The 21,674-nt window shown below is 41.3% G+C and overlaps 1 protein-coding gene across 4 annotated transcripts in view; it reads right to left on the bottom strand.

The window, feature by feature from the left end:
- Positions 1–21,674, bottom strand: part of RELCH (RAB11 binding and LisH domain, coiled-coil and HEAT repeat containing) — a 208,430-nt gene that overhangs the window by 50,799 nt on the left and 135,957 nt on the right. For 3 of the 4 annotated variants that reach the window (XM_077492057.1, XM_077492055.1, XM_077492058.1), the window contains 7 exons: positions 20,783–20,906; positions 20,601–20,649; positions 16,732–16,811; positions 16,464–16,570; positions 10,140–10,239; positions 946–1,028; positions 233–296 (listed from right to left, as the gene is read on the bottom strand). In XM_077492057.1, coding sequence (XP_077348183.1) covers positions 233–296; positions 946–1,028; positions 10,140–10,239; positions 16,464–16,570; positions 16,732–16,811; positions 20,601–20,649; positions 20,783–20,906 — 607 coding nt within the window. Of the gene's footprint in view, positions 1–232; positions 297–452; positions 536–945; positions 1,029–10,139; positions 10,240–16,463; positions 16,571–16,731; positions 16,812–20,600; positions 20,650–20,782; positions 20,907–21,674 lie in introns of all 4 variants that reach the window. The other variant, XM_077492056.1, reaches the window with a different exon arrangement.

Here is a 21,674-nt window from a genome sequence, read left to right as displayed (position 1 = left end):
GCTACATGCATGTAGCCTACAACTAACCATTCCTGATGTCAAGTATCAATTTCAAACTTCATCAGTGTGGCGATTTCCAAATAAAATAGGCTCTTACATCCAATTACAAACTAGTCATTCTTCACTGAAAAAGTACTTCATGACTTATAACCATTTGTATCAATTAAAACAAAGGCGTGTTGGAGTCGGACATATTCTACTAATACACATTTGGTTAATCTTAGAGACTTACCTCTCTCTGTGTAACAGTCTCCATGATGGTACCAAAAGCTGGAATTGTGGCAATGCGTACAGAGCTATAAAAGATTAGATGTGGTTTGGAGATTTATATAAAATGTTAAAAACACAACAAGGAAAAAATACTAACTTTAAAATTGAGTGATTTTCAATTAAATGGGTCAGGAAAAGTCTCAATAGAAGAGAATTAGTTTGAGACAGTCATTAGAACTCACAATTCTGGGTCACTGGACAAGGTAACAAGGGCCGGAGCAACTCGCTTGTCAACTAAGGATTCCCGCATGCCTCGGAGAATCAGCTGTAACCAGTCAACATGCAATAAAAAATTGTTTGGTAAATGGGTAATAAGACTGTTAGCCGTGACTGTGGATGGGCAGATACTAGAACTGGTTTTATTTTATTTAAATGATCCAAAATTACATGCATTGAATTGGGAAGTAGTATACACAGCATGCTGCAAATTAATTGAATTAAAAGTGTTAGTCAAAAAATTAAGCATCATTCTGTCAGAGATGCCCCATCAGTTTCTTGTGACAGCAGTATTACCACAGACACGTGGGATATCTTACAAGAAAGGTAGGTCTTTAGGAAGTCCAGTGATGCCATTTCCAATTAAAGTCAAAATTGTGTCCAATAAGGGGACTACATTCTGATGGGCATTTCAAACATTTTGGATGCTTATTGTAAAAAAGCACCTCAGAAACTTACATTTCAGGATCGCTGGAGAGAGTGATGAGAGCAGGGACAACTCTCTGAGCAACCAAAGTCTCATTCACCCCCTTCACCAAAAGCTGATTGGCCGGAACAAAGGGTAGCCATGATGTGGTGCACAGAAGAGGGAGGCAGAAGAACAGAGCCAGAGAAAGGGGAAGAAATACAAAAAGCAAAACACGGATTAGAAGCTACTCACTACTTGCAAGCTAAGGCTTATATAGGCAAAGAGCAGCAAAAGAACTGGCGTACTTCTAATACTAAATTGCAGTGTACTAGTTCAGCCTTAAAAGTCAACCTTTGGAATACTAAGCATGCTCAAAGAAATAGAATTTAAAGGAAACTAGCATAATATGAATAAAAACACATTTAAGAACATTATATCGAAAACCAAAACTTTTTTCCCTATTTTGAATAGAGTCGGGCAGCGTTAAAATTGCAGTTCGTTATTTTTCTCATCTGCTCCTCTTTAGGGAGATTTTCCTTTACTTCCTGTTCTGGAAACTCATCAAAAAGTAAGATTATATTTTTCCAGTGGGAGAGAAATTCCCTCTAATATGGGAACATGTGTCCTCATTGGAAGATTTCCCCTTTATTACTAGTGGCAACTTGACATTTTGGATTTAACCTCACTGTAATTTGCAGGGACATTGGTGATCAGTACAATTAGAAAGAGCGAATCTCCCCAAAGGGACACAGACCAAAATAGGAAACGGACATTGGTTCTAACCCCACACCACTTTATCCAAATCTTAAAAAGTTTACACCTTATGCAGTGCATGTTGGGTTACTTTAAGATAAGACAAGGAAATTGGATTTTGTAATCGAATGGTAAACAGTACCAGTAAAGTGGCAGCAGTTATTCTCATTGCTTGACATGTCATAGTGACTAATGAAACCCAAAATGCACTGCATTAAAGCTCTGCCAACGCCACCATCCTTTATGGTTTAGTTGAAACAATCACAATAAATTTACCATACTCTAGATCATACTTCCTCCCCACAATTTAAAACGGACTTCATGGAATAACTCAAATTTTGCAAGGTGCCTCCATCCCCATACAATACATACAAATGCAGAGTTTTTCCCATTGGGACCTTAGATGAAGTGCCACACAGCCAGTACAGGTTTATTGCATATATGCCTCCAATTAGGTAGACTGAAATTTGGGAATCAGACTAAGGCATCCATACTCGCAGAGATGCAGGATGCTGCGCATGCCACCGGTAGCCATCATCTTGGAGTATGGATCCCTTAGTCTGATTCACAAATTTCAATCTCGCTAATACATTTCCATGTTCATTACTAGGTTATATCTTTTAACCGTTTTACTTTATAGATTATGTCTAGAGTTCAGAGTGAGACTGAACTCACGAAACGAGTTGGGTTACCATAGATGCTGAGACACACTTACCATAGACTATTTGATTACTGTATGTAACCACGTAATGGATCTGTATATTTGGGCCAACTGTTTTGCATTATGACACCCTTTCCAATGTTATTGCTGGCATAGATGTAATAAACCTGTACTATGTTTTCATTTCTGGCTGTGTGGCGCTTCATCTAAAGTCCCAATAGGCAAAACTCTACATTTGTATCCCATAAAAATTTATTACTCTCTCAAACCCCAAGGGCCAGTGTTGATAAGCTTTTGTTCACTTCATAACGGATTCTCTCCTGATGCAAGTCTATGGGAATGCAAAAGCAGCTCAACCAAACTTCAACCAAATTTCAATGCTTTCAGCACCAATCATGCTGCATTTGTCCATCAAAGCCCGCTTACACAGGCTCTAAAACTGCTAACTGCTGGTCCAAGCCCTTCAAAAACTACCCTGCTAGAATACAGCATGTCTCAACGATAAAGTTCCAGATGAACCAGTTGAAAATTAATCCACCTTAAAAAAAACAGAACTCTGTCATTCTGACAGTGTGTGCTTTTCTTGTAAAATAGTCCAAACAAGAAAACAAAAAGGTCATTCACTAAGAGCTACAGTATCTGAAATACTGTATGTACAGTAGCTCACAAAAGTAAGTACACCCCTCAAATGTTTGTAAATATTTTATTATATCTCTCCAAGTGACAACACTGAAGAAATGATACTTTGCTAGTAAAGTAGTGAGTGTACAGCTTGTATAACAGTGTAAATTTGCTGTCCCCTCCAAATAACGCGACACACAGCCATTAATATCTAAACTGCTGGCAACAAAAGTGAGTACACTCCTAAGTGAAATTGTCCAAATTGGGTCCAAAGTGTTAATATTTTGTGTGGCCACCATTATTTTCCAGCACTGCCTTAATCCACTTGGGCATGGAGTTCACCAGAGCTTCACAGGTTGCCACTGGAGTCTTCTTCCACTCCTCCATGATAACATCACGGAGCTGGTGGATGTTAGAGACCTTGCGCTCTTCCACATTCCATTTGAGGATGCTGCACTGATGCTCAATAGGGTTCAGGGATGGAAACATACTTGGCCAGTCCATCACCTTTACCCTCAGCTTCTTTAGCAAGGCAGTGGTCGTCTTGGCGGTATGTTTGGGGTTGTTATCATATTGGAATACTGTCCTGCATCCCAGTCTGTGAAGCGAGGGGATAATGCTCTGCATCAGTATGTCACAGTGCATGTTGGCATGCATGGTTCCCTCAATGAACTGTAGCTCCCAAGTGCCAGCAGCAGTCATGCAGCTCCAGATCCTGACACTCCCACCACCATGCTCGACTGTAAGTAAGACACACTTGTCTTTGTACTCCTCACCTGGTTCCCGCCACACACACTTGACACGATCTGAACCAATTAAGTTTATCTTGGTCTCATCAGACCACAGGACATGGTTTCAGTAATCCATGGCCTTAGTCGGCTTGTCTTCAACAAACAGTTTGTGGGCTTTCTTGTGCATCATCTTTAGAGGCTTCCTTCTGGGACGACAGCCATGCAGACCAATTTGATGCAGTGTGTAGCGTATGGTCTGAGCACTGACAGGCTGACCCCCCCCCCCCCACCCCTCTGCAGCAATGCTGGCCACACTCATATGTCTATTTCCCAAAAACAACCTCTGGATATGAGGCTGAGCACATGCACTCAACTTCTTTGGTCGACCATGATGGGGTCTGTTTATGGTATGGTCTTGGCCATGTGCTGCTTTTTTTGTTAGATCCTCAGAGTTCTTTGCCATGAGGTGCCATGTTGAACTTCCAGTGACCAGTATGATAGAGCGATAACACCAAATTTAACACACTTGCTCCCTATTCACACCTGAGACCTGGTAACACTAAGGAGTCACCTGACACTGGGGAGGGAAAATTGCTAATTGGGCCCAATTTTGACATTTTCACTTAGGGGTGTACTCACTTTTGTTGCTAGCAGTTTAGACATTAATGGCTGTGTGTCGAGTTATTTGGAGAGGACAGCAAATATACACCGTAAGAGCCTTTTCACACTGTACCGCCTAGAGCGCCTTTACCATCGTTTTAGCGGCACTATTTGGCCGCTAGCGGGGCAGTTTAACCCCCCCGCTAGCGGCCGAAAAGGGGTTAAATCTGCTGCAAAAAAAACGCAGACGCAGCGGCGTTTTGCTGCCGGTATAGAAACGCCAATGGGGAAGAGCGGTGAGTTCACTGCTCCTAAGAAGCTGCTGGCAGGACTTTTTCTGACGCCCTGCCAGTGCACCGCTCCTCAGGCTTTCACACTGGAGTGAATGGAGCTGCTTTTTTCAGGCGCTATTTTTAGCGATGTAGCGCCTGAAAAATGCCTCCAGTATGAAAGGGGTCTTGTACAAGCTGTACACTTAGTAGTTTGCATTGTAGCAAAGTGTAAGTTTTTCAGTGTTGTCACATGAAAAGATATAATAAAATATTGACAAAATATGAGGGGGTGTACTCACTTTTGTTAGATACTGTATAATAGTCACAGGAGCCTTATTTAAAGCTGTGCAGGAAAATGATGATTACGAATCATAACTGGAAATAAGATCTGCTCTTCTTTTATGAATGGGCCTAGAACAAGCTTTTTGTTTTAATCTTCCTAGAGTCATTTATAACTGCACACATGGAGCACACTGAGTACATACATGAATAATTCCCTTTCTGTACAAGATTATAAAGGTTTGGCATTTTGCAACTTTTGCCGAATGAATATCTGTTATCACCAGTCAGCACTTTTACTTGGGATCAGTGCCAATAAAGCACAGTATTTTTATAGTTCATTTCCTGCTATGCATTTTACTCTAGGTAGTACCCAGAATGAAACGAGAGAAGCAGTCATCAATGAGCATCAACAATAAATGTGACAATCAATTTCGCAAATTATTTTAATAGTGCATTACCTCTCAAACAATTAAATTTTTGACTATTTACATTTATTCTCACTTGTCCCATATCCTGACAGCACTCCAAAACTGGCATGTCATTTTAGAAGAAAGAAAACGAAAGGGTTTTTTAGCTAACAGTTTTACCCTTCTCCAGCCGTCAATCTGACACCGGGCTGGCAATTTCTGCTCTGATAGCGAGACAATAAAAATACATACAAGCACACATACCCATGCCTAAAATGCTCCATCACTACAACAGCGAAGATTACAATTTAAAATCTTAAAACAATTCCTCTACATCACATTACAAATTACACTAGTGCTACATTATGCTATGGTCCATTCACTTCTACAGTGACTGAATGACTGGATACTCGGGCACTACTGCAGAACTAACAGTGTTCACAGTCATTAAGAAAGCTTTTATACCTGCACATTAGACCATTGATGTGGAAAATGCCACAGTTCATAAATGGGTGAGAATACAATTATAGTAGTGTCACCATGTATTAACTGACAACTGTAGATGGATAGGTGTTCTAAACAGGCTGACAGCAAAACCATTTCAATGATGCAAAGGTTACCATTGCTCTTTTGAAAATGCAAGCTGCTTATTTGTTAGCATGCTAAAAACGTTCTATATCACTGACCCTGCCTCATAATTCTTATCTCTTTATTAGGCCCTCTGAGCAAATCAGTGGTAAATAAAAGCCCCCAACTGTCCATAGTAATCTCGTAGTCTATACAATCAGACATATTTACCCAGCCGAAATAGAAGGGTTGCACAGAAACCGATAATAGGCATTTTCACAAGTATCGGTAAACACAGAAATGCTCCAAAACCGATACCAGAAGCGACGTCAGCTCAGGAGTGGAACGCCCCCGCCTCCTCCCCTCCGACCGGCTGTCTCTTCTGGTTCAGGGCTGTCTTAATGCACAGGCCAACCTGGGCACTGCCTATGTGGGCAGGAGCTATAGTGCTCCTATCACAGGGCACAGATTGGAGAGGGGATCGGACCAGAAGACATCCTTCCATCACAAGTAGCAGAGTTATAAGATCATTCTCCAATCTAGGGGGGTATTGGGGACAGGCGGGCTCCACCTTTCCAAGCCCTCCACCACCCCCGACGCTTGCCGGCAGTCTCCCTTCCCCGCATGGCACACATGTTGAGCACAGCACTAAGAGCTCCTCCTCCCCATCCCATTCCGTTACAGCTATGATGTGTATAGCATATAGCTAGCTACTGGAACTCCGTTCCTTCCTACCATGGAATGTCATAGGTCAGAACTGCAACCAGTAACTATTTATACACTGTGCACATTGTAGCTGTAAGGGAATCAGATTTCAGCTCCAGTGTGTGCAGCAGGAGCTCTGCCTGTGTTCAGGCTGTGTACAATGCAGGGATGGGAAACGGAGCTCTGCCTAGTGCACTGGCAGCATTAACTCCTGTACTGTGCCCTTCTCGCCCCTTACTGTACATTCCTGCCAGCCCTGTGCAGTGTGCTCCTGCCCTCCACCAGCTAGCACCTCTGCCCACATGTCAATCAACAACCCTCCCATCCACATCCTCTTTCCCCCAGTGATCACAGCTTTTTTTTTTTGGGGATGGAAAAGCATCGGTACTCGTACACAGCGGTAAAAAAAAAAAATAAAAAATAAAAAATGGTATCTCTACTAAATAGCTATACATATTCCTTTCCAAGGCTGTCCACATATCAAAAAAACATGCAGCAGACCTCATACAGCACCTACCAGCAATAGTAGATGTCCCAAAAACTAGACTGTTTGTTTAGATGCAATGTGTGCATGTACAATAGGTCTGGTCCAAAAAGTAGCTAACACAAGTCCACACAACAAATGAGAATACAGCCAATGTGTTTGCACTGGAAATGTTCAGATATAGTTAAAATAGTTTCTTAGCAGTCTGTACATTTCTCTAAGAATGTCAGACGTCAACACCTGGTTAACCTGCCCTAAAGAACAGGTAATCTGGAAAGTCCCTTATTATCCCCTGCAGTATCACTGAAGTGCAAAGAACTAAACCAGCATTTTTTCATGTTTCTATTTGCCTATACTGTCACTCCTGACACCTGTAGAAGTACTGAGAAAAAAAAAAAGAAGGCAAACCTTTCAAAATAAGGATAGTTTCTTTCATTTCCCAATGCAGTAACTATGCATATAATGAAAGCAAAACCAGACAGATTAGAATACACAATTCAAACATAGATCAATAATGGTATAACCCTAGCCTCATGTCTTGATGAACTGACCCAAGGACAGTAAGGTCACGATCTTTGTCTCTCCCTGTAGCCAATACTATATATATATATATATATATATATATATATATATATATATATATATATATATATATATATATATATATATACACATATACATATATACATACATACATACATACACACACACATACATACATACATACACACACAAAGATAAATATATATAATCTCACACACATACACACACACTGTACATATCACACACTCTACAACAACTTGCCTCAGAAGGTGTAAGTGCTTATGGGCCAGTGTTAATGGGTTTTTGTACACTTCAGACCGGTTCCTCATCCCATACAAGCCTATGGAAAGGCAAAGCAGCTGGGACAGAAGATCTGAAGCATCTCAAACTGATGTCAAAAGTATGCTGCAATTGCTTGTTAAGACCATCAACACAGGCTCCAGTATTTGTGGCTGCTTTTAAAAGTTGACTTTCACCATCTTACTACCCTCTGCATGCATCCAATGAGTCAGTTAATCTATGTGTCAACCATTCTGCGTTATGGCTAAAAAAAAACAAAAAGGTGTAGAATGGTAAAATATCAATATATACACAGTAAACACTAAGCTATTGTGAATAAACATACCTCTAGCTATAATCTACCGATCGTTCCTTTAATATAGCAGTTGAAGCTTATTCACAATAGCTTAGTGTTATTTATTTTATATAAATTATTTTAGAAAAATATTCCTCCATCTGCAGAATCGGACCATAGCAGAGACGGATGATATTGGGTGTCAGCGGATGTTCATCTTCAGGCACCCGCTATCCCATAGGAATGCATGTATGTCCGTATTTCATCCGCAAATGGATGGATACAATACGGATAGATCTATCCGTATTGTATCCATCCATTTGCGGATGAAATACGGACATACATGCATTCCTATGGGATAGCGGGTGCCTGAAGATGAACATCCGCTGACACCCAATATCATCTGTCTCCGCTATGGTCCGATTCTGCAGATGGAGGAATATTTTTCTATCCGTCTGCAGATCGGATGAACGTGGACAGACGGTCTGTGCTCATCCGATCCCCCATAGAGGAGAGCGGAGATCTGACAGGGCAGTCCCTGCACAGTGTGCGGAGACCGCCCTGTCATCCGCCGGCTCAGCGGGGATAAACGGAGTGATCCCCGCTGAGCAAGCGGATCATCACGGGGCGGATCATTACGGATCCGTCCCGTATGAAAGCGGCCTACCTGTGTGTGCCTGAATCTGTCTTACAGCCTGCTAACCAGAACCTGTTCCCTCTATTCCCTATGCAGCCTCTAACCAATAAACTGGACTTTTACCTTGTCCATCAGCTCATCCTCCACAGTTATTACCTATTGTATAGCTTGAGCCTTCCTTTCAGATTGTAAGCTTTAACATGAAGGATCTTCCGATTCCTCTTGTATTGTTTTGATATCTATTGTAACTGTACTTCTCCCTCCATTCCCTGGACACATGGTTGTCTTTATAGAAATCATGTGTAGAAATATAATAATAATGCCCATGAATGGAAAATCTCTGCAAGCAACAATTATGATGCGAGTGCATGCTCATTATTGCGTTTTTAAACCCTCTACTACTTGAATATTACAAGCACTGTTGGGAACGACCACATCACGCATTAATACTGGTGTGCTTGACTGGACATGCTGTCAGTCCCCAAACTATCTACATTGTTTATATATGGCAAATACAAGACCTTTTAGATTAAAGTTATCCCAAATGTTCTATGAAAGATTTTTGTTAGCCGAGGATTTAACGGTAGACTGTGCTTTGTAGTCACAATCCGTATAGGTTATTGCCTAGAACGTGCAAAGCTGGCCACATCTGGATCAAATGTTGGCTAGTTGAGCAAGAACCGGCCGAATTTTGATCCATATATGGGCAGGCTGGTTGTACTGAAGTCAATCTCGTGATCACCTTCAGTAGTACAACTAGCCTGTTTTTTTTTTCCTCATAAGATCACTATCAACGGCTATTGTTGCCAACAGTAAACATTGTAGTCTGACAGCAGGGAAACCTTCCACTGTCACAATACAATAGCGGCAGCAGAAGGGATTCCCCCATCAACACTAAGTGGGCCGACAGGGGACTCAAGCAACTCTTTCCTTCAACTCATGGTGGAAGGAAAGAAAATTGCATAATATATGGATTATGGATGATCCCACAGAAGTTGGAAGTACTCATCATATTTTGTATGCAGTCCTCAGTAGAATACATCAAAAAGCAGACAGGTTTTTAAGCAATGCAGAAGGACTGTAAAAGTAAAGTACTGTTATCTGGACGGATAGCAGTAGTTATACTTTTCAGAGGCGGGTCAGAATTACAAGGCAGTAAGTAAAGAAATAAAAGAATGCTAAAACAGGAATTACTATCGATGATACTACACTCACATATGACAATGCAAAACCAATGCTGATTCTAATGCATAGGATCGTCATGAATCAAAGCAGTGAACTGCGTACACCAAATCATGCAAATCTTGAAGAGTTGTAAACCTCATCTTTCTGCTCCATCGCACAGCACACTGCAGTAGTAATAAAACAGACATTTTTGCTTATTTTTCTTATACATAGTTTACTAACCTCAAACATCCTTGCAGCCGTACACCTGACAAGGGCTGACGTATGAACAACACCATACCAAAGCACAGTTAGTAGCAGCTCATGGTAAGCAGGGTTAGTCCTGGAGAGAGAAAAGAAAGTTTCAAGAAGATTATTATTATTCATGATTTATATAGCGCCAACAGTTTATGCAGCGCTTTAAAATGTATAGGGGGGGACAACACAATTACAGTACAATAGGTACAGGGGGGCCCTGTTTGTAGAGCTTACATTCTAAAAGGGAGGGAGAACATGGCCTAAGATAACAGTACTAATATACACACCAAAATTGTATGGTATACAGTCATACAAAAGAACTCCCCATTAGATTAGGCACACAATAAAACAATGAACTTAATATTACAATATAGATTTTAACAACTTCGTCCAAATATGGTATGATACCGTAGATGAAGAAATATTACATCAACCAAAGTTAAAATGGTTTTAAAGTCAAAAGGTTTTTTGCATTCTCAGCATTAAAGTCGATGTAAACCTCAGAAATGAAATATGAGCAAAGCACAGCCCTCTATAGGGTGTGTATGAATCACTTCTGACAAGTTTTCCTGACACCAAGAGGAAAAATAGTGACAGGGGAGGGGCCTCCAGCTGATTGACAGCCTCTGCTCTGTTTTTGATTGGTGTAGAGGGGGTGTATCGCTCCAATTAGCTCACTGAGCTCTGCAGAGTGCAACATTATCTTTCCATCCCTTTTTTTCTGTACTCTCAGGCAAGCTTTAAAATTCAGCACTTTGAACGGGTGTGGAAGAGGGAAGACTGCAGATAGACAGGTACAACTTATTCAGGAGGATTTATTTCATCTTTGTGTATCCCGAGGCCTGTCACTTTACTGGTTATATGGAAGGGTTTACAAGCACTTTAAAAAAAGGTAAAAATCCCTAAACTCCCGTCATTGTTCCAGTAGCGCTTATCTCACTTCCTGCTTTCAAAAGGAGACACTGAGTGCAGTGGGGACCATAGGCCCCTGTTGCTATCAGCCAAGCTCCTGTAAGCCCTTGTACACACGGTCGGAAATTCCAACGGAAAATGTCCGATCGGACCATGTTGTCGGATAATCCGACCATGTGTGGGCTTCATCTGACTTTTTCCGTCGGAATGTCCGACCAACAAAGTTTGAGAGCTGGATATAAAAAAAATTCCGACAACATGATCCGATTGGACTTTGTCCGATCGTTTGTAGAGAATTCCGAGCGGACAAAGTGCCACGCATGCTCAGATCAAATTCCTAGACCAAAGCTATTGGCTACTAGCCTGAACGTAGTCCCCTGTCGTAACTAAATAACGTCATCTCGTTACGAACCATCGGATTTTCTGACAACTTTGTCCGACCGTGTGTATGCAACACCAGTTTCGGACAAAATCCGTCAGAAAAAAAAAAATCAGACGGATTTTGTTGTTGGAATGTCCGATCGTGTGTACAAGGGCTAAGAAGAGAGCAGGAGCGCGGCTTTCCGGCGCTGTGTGCATCTATGGACGCACACAGCCTGGCTCAGAAGTCCACGCAAATGGGTGCCTTCTTAGTATTTTGCTAAGGAGGCCCCGGAGAGACGAGCAGACAGCACCGGTTGGGACTGCCAGAAGAAGAGGCGGTCAGGGGCCTTTCTGTGAAATAAAGTTGCACAGAGCAGGTAAGTATAAACCACTTCTTTTTTTTATTAAAAAGGTTATCCTTTATGCCATTTACACATGAGCGGAATTTCCGACGGAATCTTTTCATCGCATATTTTGATCGTGTGTGGGCCTCATCTTTTTTTTTTTACGAAAATTCTGGCGGACCTAGAAATAGAACACGTTTTAAATCTTTCCGAACTGAACCAATTCCTAACGGGAAAACCGCTCGTCTGTATGCTGTTCCGAAGGACCAAAAACGACACATGCTCTGAAGCAGGTACGAGACAGAGGCTATTGGCTACTGGCTATTGAACTTCCTTTTTCTAGTCCTGTCGTACGTGTTGTACGTCACCACGTTCTGAACGATTGGACTTTGGTGTGATTGTGTGTATGTAGTTTCAGCAGAACTCTGTCAGAACTCCGTCGGAAAAACCTTCGGAGTTTATTCCGACGGGAAAACCGGTCGTGTGTATGTGGCATTAGTATCAATTTAAAGGTTTCCTCAATTGCTTATATAATCATGATACTTTTATATAAAATCAATGCTTGCACATAAAACTAGTATATTTGTTATCGTTTTTAGCTCCTTTACAAGTCAGAACTTCAAAAGTATAAAGAGACAGGTTATAGTGAGGTGGAAATAAAGCTGAACCTCAGGTAAACTGCTAAATACACTACAGAGAAGATCTGTTTTATCTTCCAAAGGATTTGTATTTCTGTCAATCCAAGTTCTAAAAATGTACACATCTCTGCCACACCACACAGCCCTATCTGGCAAAGCAGGAGACTTAATTGTTCCCCACTGCAGTTAAGTCACACTTACATGTCTCCTACTCATCCCCACTGGACAGTTAGTGCCCGTTCACACAGGGGCGATGCGACTTGCAGCGCGACTCACAGACGCGACCTGCACACGACTTCAGCGGCGACTTGCAAAATGACTTCTGTATAGAAGTCAATGCAAGTCGTCTGAAGTCGCCCCGAAAATACTACAGGAACCTTTTTCTAAGTCGGAGCGACTTGAGTCGCTCCTATTAGAACGGTTCCATAGTACAGAACGGAGCGCGACTTGTCAGGCGGCTAAGTCGCCTGACAAGTAGCGGTAGTGTGAACAGGCACTTAGTGTTTGTAAACGATCACCTTGTAAAACAACCCAGTTTAAAATAGAAATGAAAGGAAAAATATTTGTGTATAGATATAAAATAAAAATGTTAAATACCCTTTTTTTATAAGTGATCACATTCCCTCTGTTCTCAGCTGCATAAAGGCTGGGGGCGGGGGGAGGAGACTCAGCAGCACACTGATCTTCCCAGTGAAAGGCTGTGCAGCGGAGGCGTGTCAGGACAAGTCTCATCATTGAAGGAGAGCAGACCAAGTTCCCAGCATAGCCAGAGAACTGACCACATGTGCTCTCCTGCTCAGTGTGGTCAGGTTTTAATCCAAAAAGCAGAGGGATTGGCAGGAACACCAGGGATTTCACACAAAGGAAGAAATACCAAGAGAACAGGATACTTTCTCATACAAGTACATGGTACAGCAGGAACATAATCAGGAATATGAAATGTTGGGGTAACAAATTCCTTAAAGGGGAAAAAGCTGACTGATGAGCTCATATCTGTCACTCTGCTGTTCCCACCTATTAGAACGCTCCATGATGCACTGCAGCATAACCGATTGTCTCATTGTGCTACTCCCCCCACCCCCCCCCCCACCAATTGGAGCCCTGCTTTACAGAAACTGCAAGAAACAAATACCTAGTCAAATTCAGGTGTTTACACTCCTTAATTAAATTAAAATTAAATTTCATGATGTATTAACCACTTGAGCTCCGGAAGGTTTACCCCCCTTCCTGGCCAGGTCTTTTTTGCGATGCGGCACTGCGTTATTGTAAATGACAATTGTGCGGTCGTGTGGCACTACTGTACCCAAATAAAATTTATGTCCTTTTTTCCCCCCTACAAATAGAGCTTTCTTTTGGTAGTATTTGATCAACTCTGCGTTTATTATTATTATTATTATATTTTTATAAACAAAAAAGACCAACAATTTTGAAAAAAATAAATAAAACTTTTCTGCTATAAAACATAATAAAAAATGTTTTTACATTTAATTAATTTAGGCAAATCTGTAATTCTGTAACATATGTTTGGTATAAAAAAATCCCAATAAGCGTGTATTGGTTTGAGCAAAAGTTATAGCGTCTACAAACTATAGGATAGTTATTTTTTTATTAGCAATGGTGGCGATCAGCGACTTATAACGGGACTGCGATATTGCGGTGGACAAATTGGACACCTTTGACACTTTTTGTGGACCAGTGACATGAATACAGCGATCAGTGCTAAAATATGCACTGTCACTATACTGACAATGGCTGGGAAGGGCTTCACATCAGGGGCAATCAAAGGGTTAACCATGTGCCTAGGTTGTGTTTACTCACTGTGGGGGAGGTGCTTTGCTAGGGGAAGGCAAAGACCTGAGTTCCTGCTTAGTAGAAACACAGAATCCATGCCTTCCCTTCTGACAGAACGACAATGTGCCTCGTTTACATAGGCAGATTGTTGTTCTGTCTGTGTAATCGGCAGGTGCAGGTGGACATTGAGTCCGCGGTACCAGCTGCTGTGCTCCCCCTGTGATTACACAGCTGGAGGGGGTCGCTGGTGGCACGTCCGCGTGCCTTACACCTGGAAGTGTCAGATCACGTACTAGGTATGTGATCTGGCGCAGAGCAGCCGCCCTGCCGCAGCGAAGAGCTACATTACTATAATATCTGCCGTTAAACTGAACCTGTGTTTTCTAAAAACTGACAATTTAGTGAGTCTGTTCCCTGTAAAGCAACAAAAAAACCTTCAGCGAAGCTCTTGCTAAGAATAGCAGAGCCTAAGGATATTTACATAGCGTTACATATTCTATTAAAATCCCCGAAAATAAGGGCTTTATTTTTGCCTCATTTAATGCGTGGGAGAAGCCATGCAAATTTTTACTTTTGCCCCTAGGCTAACTGCGCCTCCACATACCCTGGTTTACACTACAGATACAGCTGAATTGTATTGTGCTATTTATGTCCATTTGCATCTGTGCTCTAAACCAGATGTCCAGTTTCCCCAGAAATCATCTGTTTTATAGTGATCTATAGCCAAAACATGCATGTTCTAGAAAAAGTGGCAGTGTGACAGAACTGAAAGAAACATGTGACAGCATTAAGTGTGTCATTGCAGTGGTATGTTGTGTATGTTAAGTAATGTTTTGTTACGAATGACCTGGGGGTGGTTGTTACATGGACTATTAACATCATTGGCGCTAACCAAACTGGTTTCAGCTTTCAGAAATACGAGATAAAAAAACAAAAACAAAAACACTCAACATGATCATTTTCTGCATGTGCTAGAATCACTAATGTGTAGTAGATGTTTAACACTGTAAATATACAGTTTATCACAAAAAAAAAAAAAAAGTGTGTAGCAGAGACATTGCTAAAACTGCAAAATCATGTTTAATTGTTGCCAAGTACTACAGCTTGGTTACTCATCTGCCCCCAGGCTGCTTATTGAACACTGCCATCGGAACAGTAGGAAGGAGGGAGCACCCACAATGCCACATCCGTAATGCATCAAGGGAAAACAAAGAAGATACCAAATAGATACGTCTTTGAACCTTTTTCTGTGTCCTAAGGATGCCTTTACGGTGAAACGCATAGACGCAACGCACAAGGGCTTAATGTACAAATTATATAATTTCATATGATTTTTATATTGTTTTGAACACTGGTATGATATTGCATTTTTCAATAAAATATTTTTTTCTACTTTCCCATTTGCTTCCATGCCTTAAACGTCCGACCTGTTGATATCTTCTTTTTTTTCCCCTTGATATTGCCATCGGAACATCACCAGACGGATGGGGTCATTATTATGCTCTGCCCCCTGTCAACAAGCTCCCAGTGTTAGACCAAATGCACTGTTAAGCCGCGTACACACGGGCGGACTGTATGGCCTACTTAGTCCGTCGAAACACATTTCAACGGACAGTCCGCTCGTGTGTGGGCTTCAGCGGACTTTTTCAGCGTGCAGTCTGGCGTACTAAGTATTTCGGATTTTTCGAAATACTGTCCCTCATACTTTGGTTTCAGCGGACAATCCACTCGTTAGTAGGCTAGTTCGACAGACTAAGAATGGCGCATGCTCAGAAAGGATTTACACGGCGAAAAGTTGCATTGCTGTGTATTGGACTTCCTATTTCTAGTCCCGTCGTACGTGCTGTACACGTCATAGCGCAAGCTTTCGACGGACTGTTTGTGCATCCGTGTGTGGTCAAGTCCGTTCATTCGAAAGTAGGACGGACTGTCCGTCGGATTGTATGACGGACTAAGTAGGCCATACAGTCCGCCCGTGTGTACGCGGCTTAAGAATGCAGTGAATCCTAACTACATTAGAACACTGCTTTCTATTTTGAAGTCGTAATATAATATAATGTAATATATATAAGTATAATGTTGTGTAACCAATACACAAGTGGATTCAATTTCAATCCTATTCTCTTCCTAGAATGCGGCTTTAAAGCAAAAAATGTTTTTTTTTAAGTTTTGGATGGAGTGGAGGAGGATTAGAACTCAGATAGTCTGCTCTAAAGTACATTCAAATCACGTAGGTGCCAAATATATTTAGAATTGCTTACCCTAGTTCCACAAAGGATGCTTTTAGACTATCCAATGGTGCATGAGATAATGAGAGCATGGTCATCACATCTTCGAGGAAACCAACAAGCAGCTTACGGTCTTCTTCCTATACAAAATCAGGAATACTTGCTTTAGGATAAGAATACTGTATTATAACACACGTTCAAATTGGCTCATATGATTATGTTTATCAGTGCGATTAAACAAAAATATTATGAATGCGACATTCTAAAACCATAGTGTAGTCAAGCCAAGTAGCTTACATACCTGATTGTAACACGTTAGAACTCCAGTTGCATAAATTGGGACAGTGGCTTTTGTCAGGACGCCATTTCCTGCTGCAGATTCTGAAACAAAAAAAAAGTCTACATAAGAATTCAATATTTTAAGCAAAGCGGCCTCAACATTAAGGATGAGCTCAGGCGTGTTTACAGGCAGTGAGACATTGCCCCGATGCGGGGCTGCAGAGATTGGGCAATGTGTCACTGCCTGTGATTAGCGCAGCGCCTACTTCCTGGCGGGCTCTGCATGTGGACCATGCCAACACGCCTGAGATCATCCCTACTCAACATTTCCAAAAAGTAGGAACATTTCTACTGAATATATTTATCTTTTTACAATCATCATTCAAAAGTAGAACTCAAAAAATACAAGTCTACCCTATGGTACAGCTATGCATTTATTCCAAAACCATTAGGCTGGACACTGTGGCGTCGTCAGACACGACATGTGATGAACTGCCTGTGAGACCTGCAGGAATTGTGCCGATTCCTGCATCGCATGTGTGTGAGCCTAGCCTTAAAGTGGTACAAAAGGTAAAGATTTTTATTTTATTCTTAAATAACAAACATGTTATACTTACCTGCTCTGTGAAACGGTTTTGCACACAGAAGCCCCCACTGGTGCTCCTGGTCTCCCCACCCCCCCCCCCCCCAACAGAGATCCCGAGCCCCGCTCCCTCTTTACCGGATGTGATTTTGTGTCTGAGCAAAAAAGGGAGAGAGCCACTGCTTTCATGCACATCATTGGATCGAGATCAGGCTCATGTAAGTATAAGGGGGGCTGGAGGGGGTGCTGCACTCAGGTTTTGTTACTTTTATGCATAGAATCAATGAACGTAAAAAACCTTCAGCCTTTAGAACTACTTTAAATAAATTTAAGTACTGCTAGGTGGAACTTCCTGTAAAATCTGACAGCATGGGAGTGCCTTTGTTGTAAACCAGTCAAGATCTAATGCTGTACTCATGGTGCCGCAATATTGGGAATTGGGCTGCAATAGCTGGAGAGGGAGAAAGTATGTTGTAATGTCCTGTTTGCGCAATATTGGAGGAACAGCCCTATGCATAGAAAACAATAGTGATTGTCCAAGTCGATCATTTGACACCCCAAAAATGCTTATTTTGGGGGTGTTGCTCATTGAACTGCAGATTGGTAGTTCTTACCCGATCTGGCCAAAGGAGCATTCTCCAATTTCTTTTTGCTGCTGTGATCTCACTTCCTGTTAGATGGTGTCTACATTTATTCCCATGGTTCTACTGTATGTAGGAACATAACTAAAAGGTTCAGGAGCTTGTGAAAGGCATTCCAAGGAGGCAGAAAAACACCGTAAAACAATTTAGAGGATGTATCTGGATTATGTTTTGAAAAATAAGGATATTGTTTAGTATCACTTTAAATATGGGAAGTTGACACATTTTAAACAGTAGCTAATGATGGTCCTTATATCAGACTGGAAGTCAGATAAGGAAAAGTACCTACCACTAAAATATAATCAAGTTTGGGCTCCATGCTGCTGCCCCAATCAGCTTTAACACACAACTATACAATGTACATTTTACTAGGCAGTACAGGCAGTCCCTGAGTTTCAAATAACTGACTTGCATACATACAACTCATACTTCGAAACGGAGGGAGACATGAGGAAATCTAACCCTAGGAAGGGAAATTCACCCCTGTGAGAGTTATCATGCTAAAAAAGTGTTTCCACTGAAGCTTTATCACCAATCCTCGCTTCAACAACCCAAATTTTTGAAAATTCTATTATCACAGGGACAGAAAGTGGGTTGAAATCTTCTGTACAGGGGCAACGACAGCAAAACAAACATTACAGGGGTGTTAACATTTCCCTAGGTTATCCAAAAACCTTAAAAATTATTTTGCTGGCTGGAGTTGTACTGAAATTTTTTTTACCTGTTCTAACTTGCATATAAAATCAACTTAAAGTGGTTGTAAACCCACTTAGTAATAATCATCAAATCCCCTGTCTTTCATAATATTAAGTGCCCTGTGTATGAGCCTTATTAAAAATACTCTACTCTATACCAGATTTCTGAGCACTGCTCACGTGACCGGCCGTCTCTGCTCTCTCCCGATCTGACAGCTAGAGCGGGAGGGGCCAAGAATCCCCCTCCGATGTCAGTCCGGAGGAGGGGAGGAGAGGGCCAGCTCGTCATGTGAGCGCTGACCGGCGCTCAGAATCAGGTATAGAACAGCATATTTTTAATAAGGCACATACACAGGACACATAGTATTATGAAAGACGGGGGATTGCGTGATTATTACTAACGGTTTTCAGCAGCAGGAGGGGGGAGAGGGGGTAAGGGGTATAACCTAACAAAGAGCTGACAGGCGGGGGGGCTGGGGGAGGACAGAGGAGAGCTGTAGATGACTGAGGCACATAAACTGACCACGGTGTACCGTGATCAGTTTACAGGGGGACAGGCAGAACCAGGCAGGATCAGCCAGGTAATTTAGGTGATACAGTGGGCCAAATTACATAGCACAAACACTGTTATTCATGCTTTAACGGAGTAGGATTTTTTTTCTTTTTTAGGGTAACAAACACTTTAAGAACAAACCTACAACATATTGTTTGCAACCCGGCAGTGCCTGTACTGTTATTATTGCATTTAAAGCTTTAGTTGGGTTTAGGTATGGTCCTGAATGCCAGGAACTCTAAACACAAATTAGGTTTGCCAGGTCACTGCACTAAACCGCATTAAAACGATGTTGCTAGAACATTTTTAAAAACTTTCCAAGCTCTGCAATAGGATACTTTGTATATTAAAGACCAGTTTGCTAAGGTCTACACTGCCACAGTAAAAAAAAGATACACTCAGTGTTCTCTCATAGTACTTAACTCTAACATAACATGTCAAAATTTCCAGACAGACATTATAACACAACCCGTAACTTGAACTGCTGACAAGAATCAATAGACTTGTGAAGTTTGTACCATAACTTCAGTCTACATCTATAAAAACTATCAGACAAGTGTTCAGGAAACTGGCCATCGCCCTTCCTCTCTAAGTTGTGTGCACTCACGTCTGCTGTATATTTGGATTCCACTAGTTGGCTGACCCAGTCTACAACAGTGCACAGTTGTTTTCATTAAATTGTCATCATTTATTAACAGCCTTGTATAGATACCCTCTACAGTAGAGGAATTAGCACTAAAATGACCCTGGGTTGCTAACGCAAACAATCTACGGTACAGTCCCAACAACAAAAGCAGAAGCAACAATCACACATTTTTGCCTTCATGTCCAGTAAAAGCTTACTTTTTTCCCCCCCAATATATACACAGACCACAAAGTTATAAAGAAAAGGGAACTTCAGTGCAAAATAGAAAATCATTTTTATCAAGAAAATCAGGATTACATCTGTCATACATTAGTTTGAAGATAAATTAACAAAACACATTTTATCAGTAGTTAGCAGAACATTATCCAAAGCCCAAAAGTATTTTACATGTTTTAGTGAAGGTGAACTAGGGGTACCACTGGCATGTAGACGTGGGTGGCTTTCTCAAGGCAAAGAATCTGAAGCCTTCAGAACGCTGCCAAGTTGTTCTTCAGGAAGGAGAAGAGGACTTTTCAACCCCTAGGATGTTGACATATGCTTCATCAACGGTAACCAATGGAGGGATGCTTGCCAATTTCTAATCAAATGGACCAGAATATTTACTATATAACCCCAAATCACCAAATGAATGAACCAAGTAACAACTAGGTCATATAAACAATATTATCCACAATGAACGCTATAGAGCCATCGCTAATGTTCTCCCAGAGATGGTCACACGTAATCACAGTGTCAGAGATGATAAAGAAAAGCTTCAATTCAAAAACCCTTACCAATATTTTCCTCAGACAGCCTCAAGATTTCCTGGAACTGTGGCTTCACCTGAAAATACAGAGAATTATTAACATTAGTATTTTTTTTTTAAGAACACAAGGTAAGTGAATAGATATTTCAGGCACATAACAGCAACACGAAGGCTATACGATTTGCAGGGTAACCCACAGTGCATTGTTACCTTTGTATTTGTAAATATTTTTCCAAATGTTCTGCACAGTCTCCAGAAATACCTTGAGAACTCATGAACGCAAGCCGTAGAGGCCACATTAATGCGACTAACTATCTCAATAAGTTGGGGTAATCTAAAGATACAAAAAACAAAAACATTGATTACATGTAATATTTTGTGATATGCAATATATGCTAAAACTGCAGAACATGTAATCACTATGAAACAGCATTTGTACATTCAATATTCTACCAGAAAAAAGATCACTTGGAGCAGTTGTCAGAGGATGAAACTATACTTGAACAGATAGCCCAAGCAACCATGTAACAAGTGTATCAAGGTTTAGGGACGGGTGGGTTGTGTAAACGCCTACCCTGCAATGGAGGGGAATCCCTCTAACTTTCGAAAGAAGTTACCCATAAATGGAGAAAGTCTGATGCAAGCCAATTCCTAGCTAGGTAACATAAGCGAAAGGAAACACAGGATTTTTATAACAGCTTACCTGTAAAAATAGTTTTCTTGTAGTTCATCATGGGACACAGGGCAACATTGCAATCACTATGTGGGTATATAAGCACCTTCAGGTGATGGACACTGGTATACCCAATACAGGAAGTTCTCTCCCTATATAACCCATCCTCCTACCAGCAGTCAGTACCTCAGTTTTTGTAGCAAAGCAACATACCTAAACCCCAAAAAGAGGAGAGGGACCTCTGTGTCCCATGATGTACTCCAAGAAAAGGATTTTACAGATAAGCTGTTATAAAAATCGTACTTTCTTTATCGCACATCATGGGACACAGAGCACCATAGAAATCACTATGTGGGACGTCACATAGCAATGCTCTTTGAGGGGAGGGAGAGACAAACTGTAGGGCACCCCCAGACTTGAGGACTTATA

This window comes from Lithobates pipiens, unplaced genomic scaffold (assembly GCF_037356315.1).
Source record: "Lithobates pipiens isolate NorthernLeopardFrog02 unplaced genomic scaffold, aLitPip1_a1.2 Scaffold_19, whole genome shotgun sequence".
In the NCBI taxonomy this organism is placed as follows: Eukaryota; Metazoa; Chordata; class Amphibia; order Anura; family Ranidae; genus Lithobates; species Lithobates pipiens.
The sequence above is the reverse complement of the archived record's forward strand: the minus strand, read 5'-3'. Positions and strand labels throughout refer to the sequence as shown.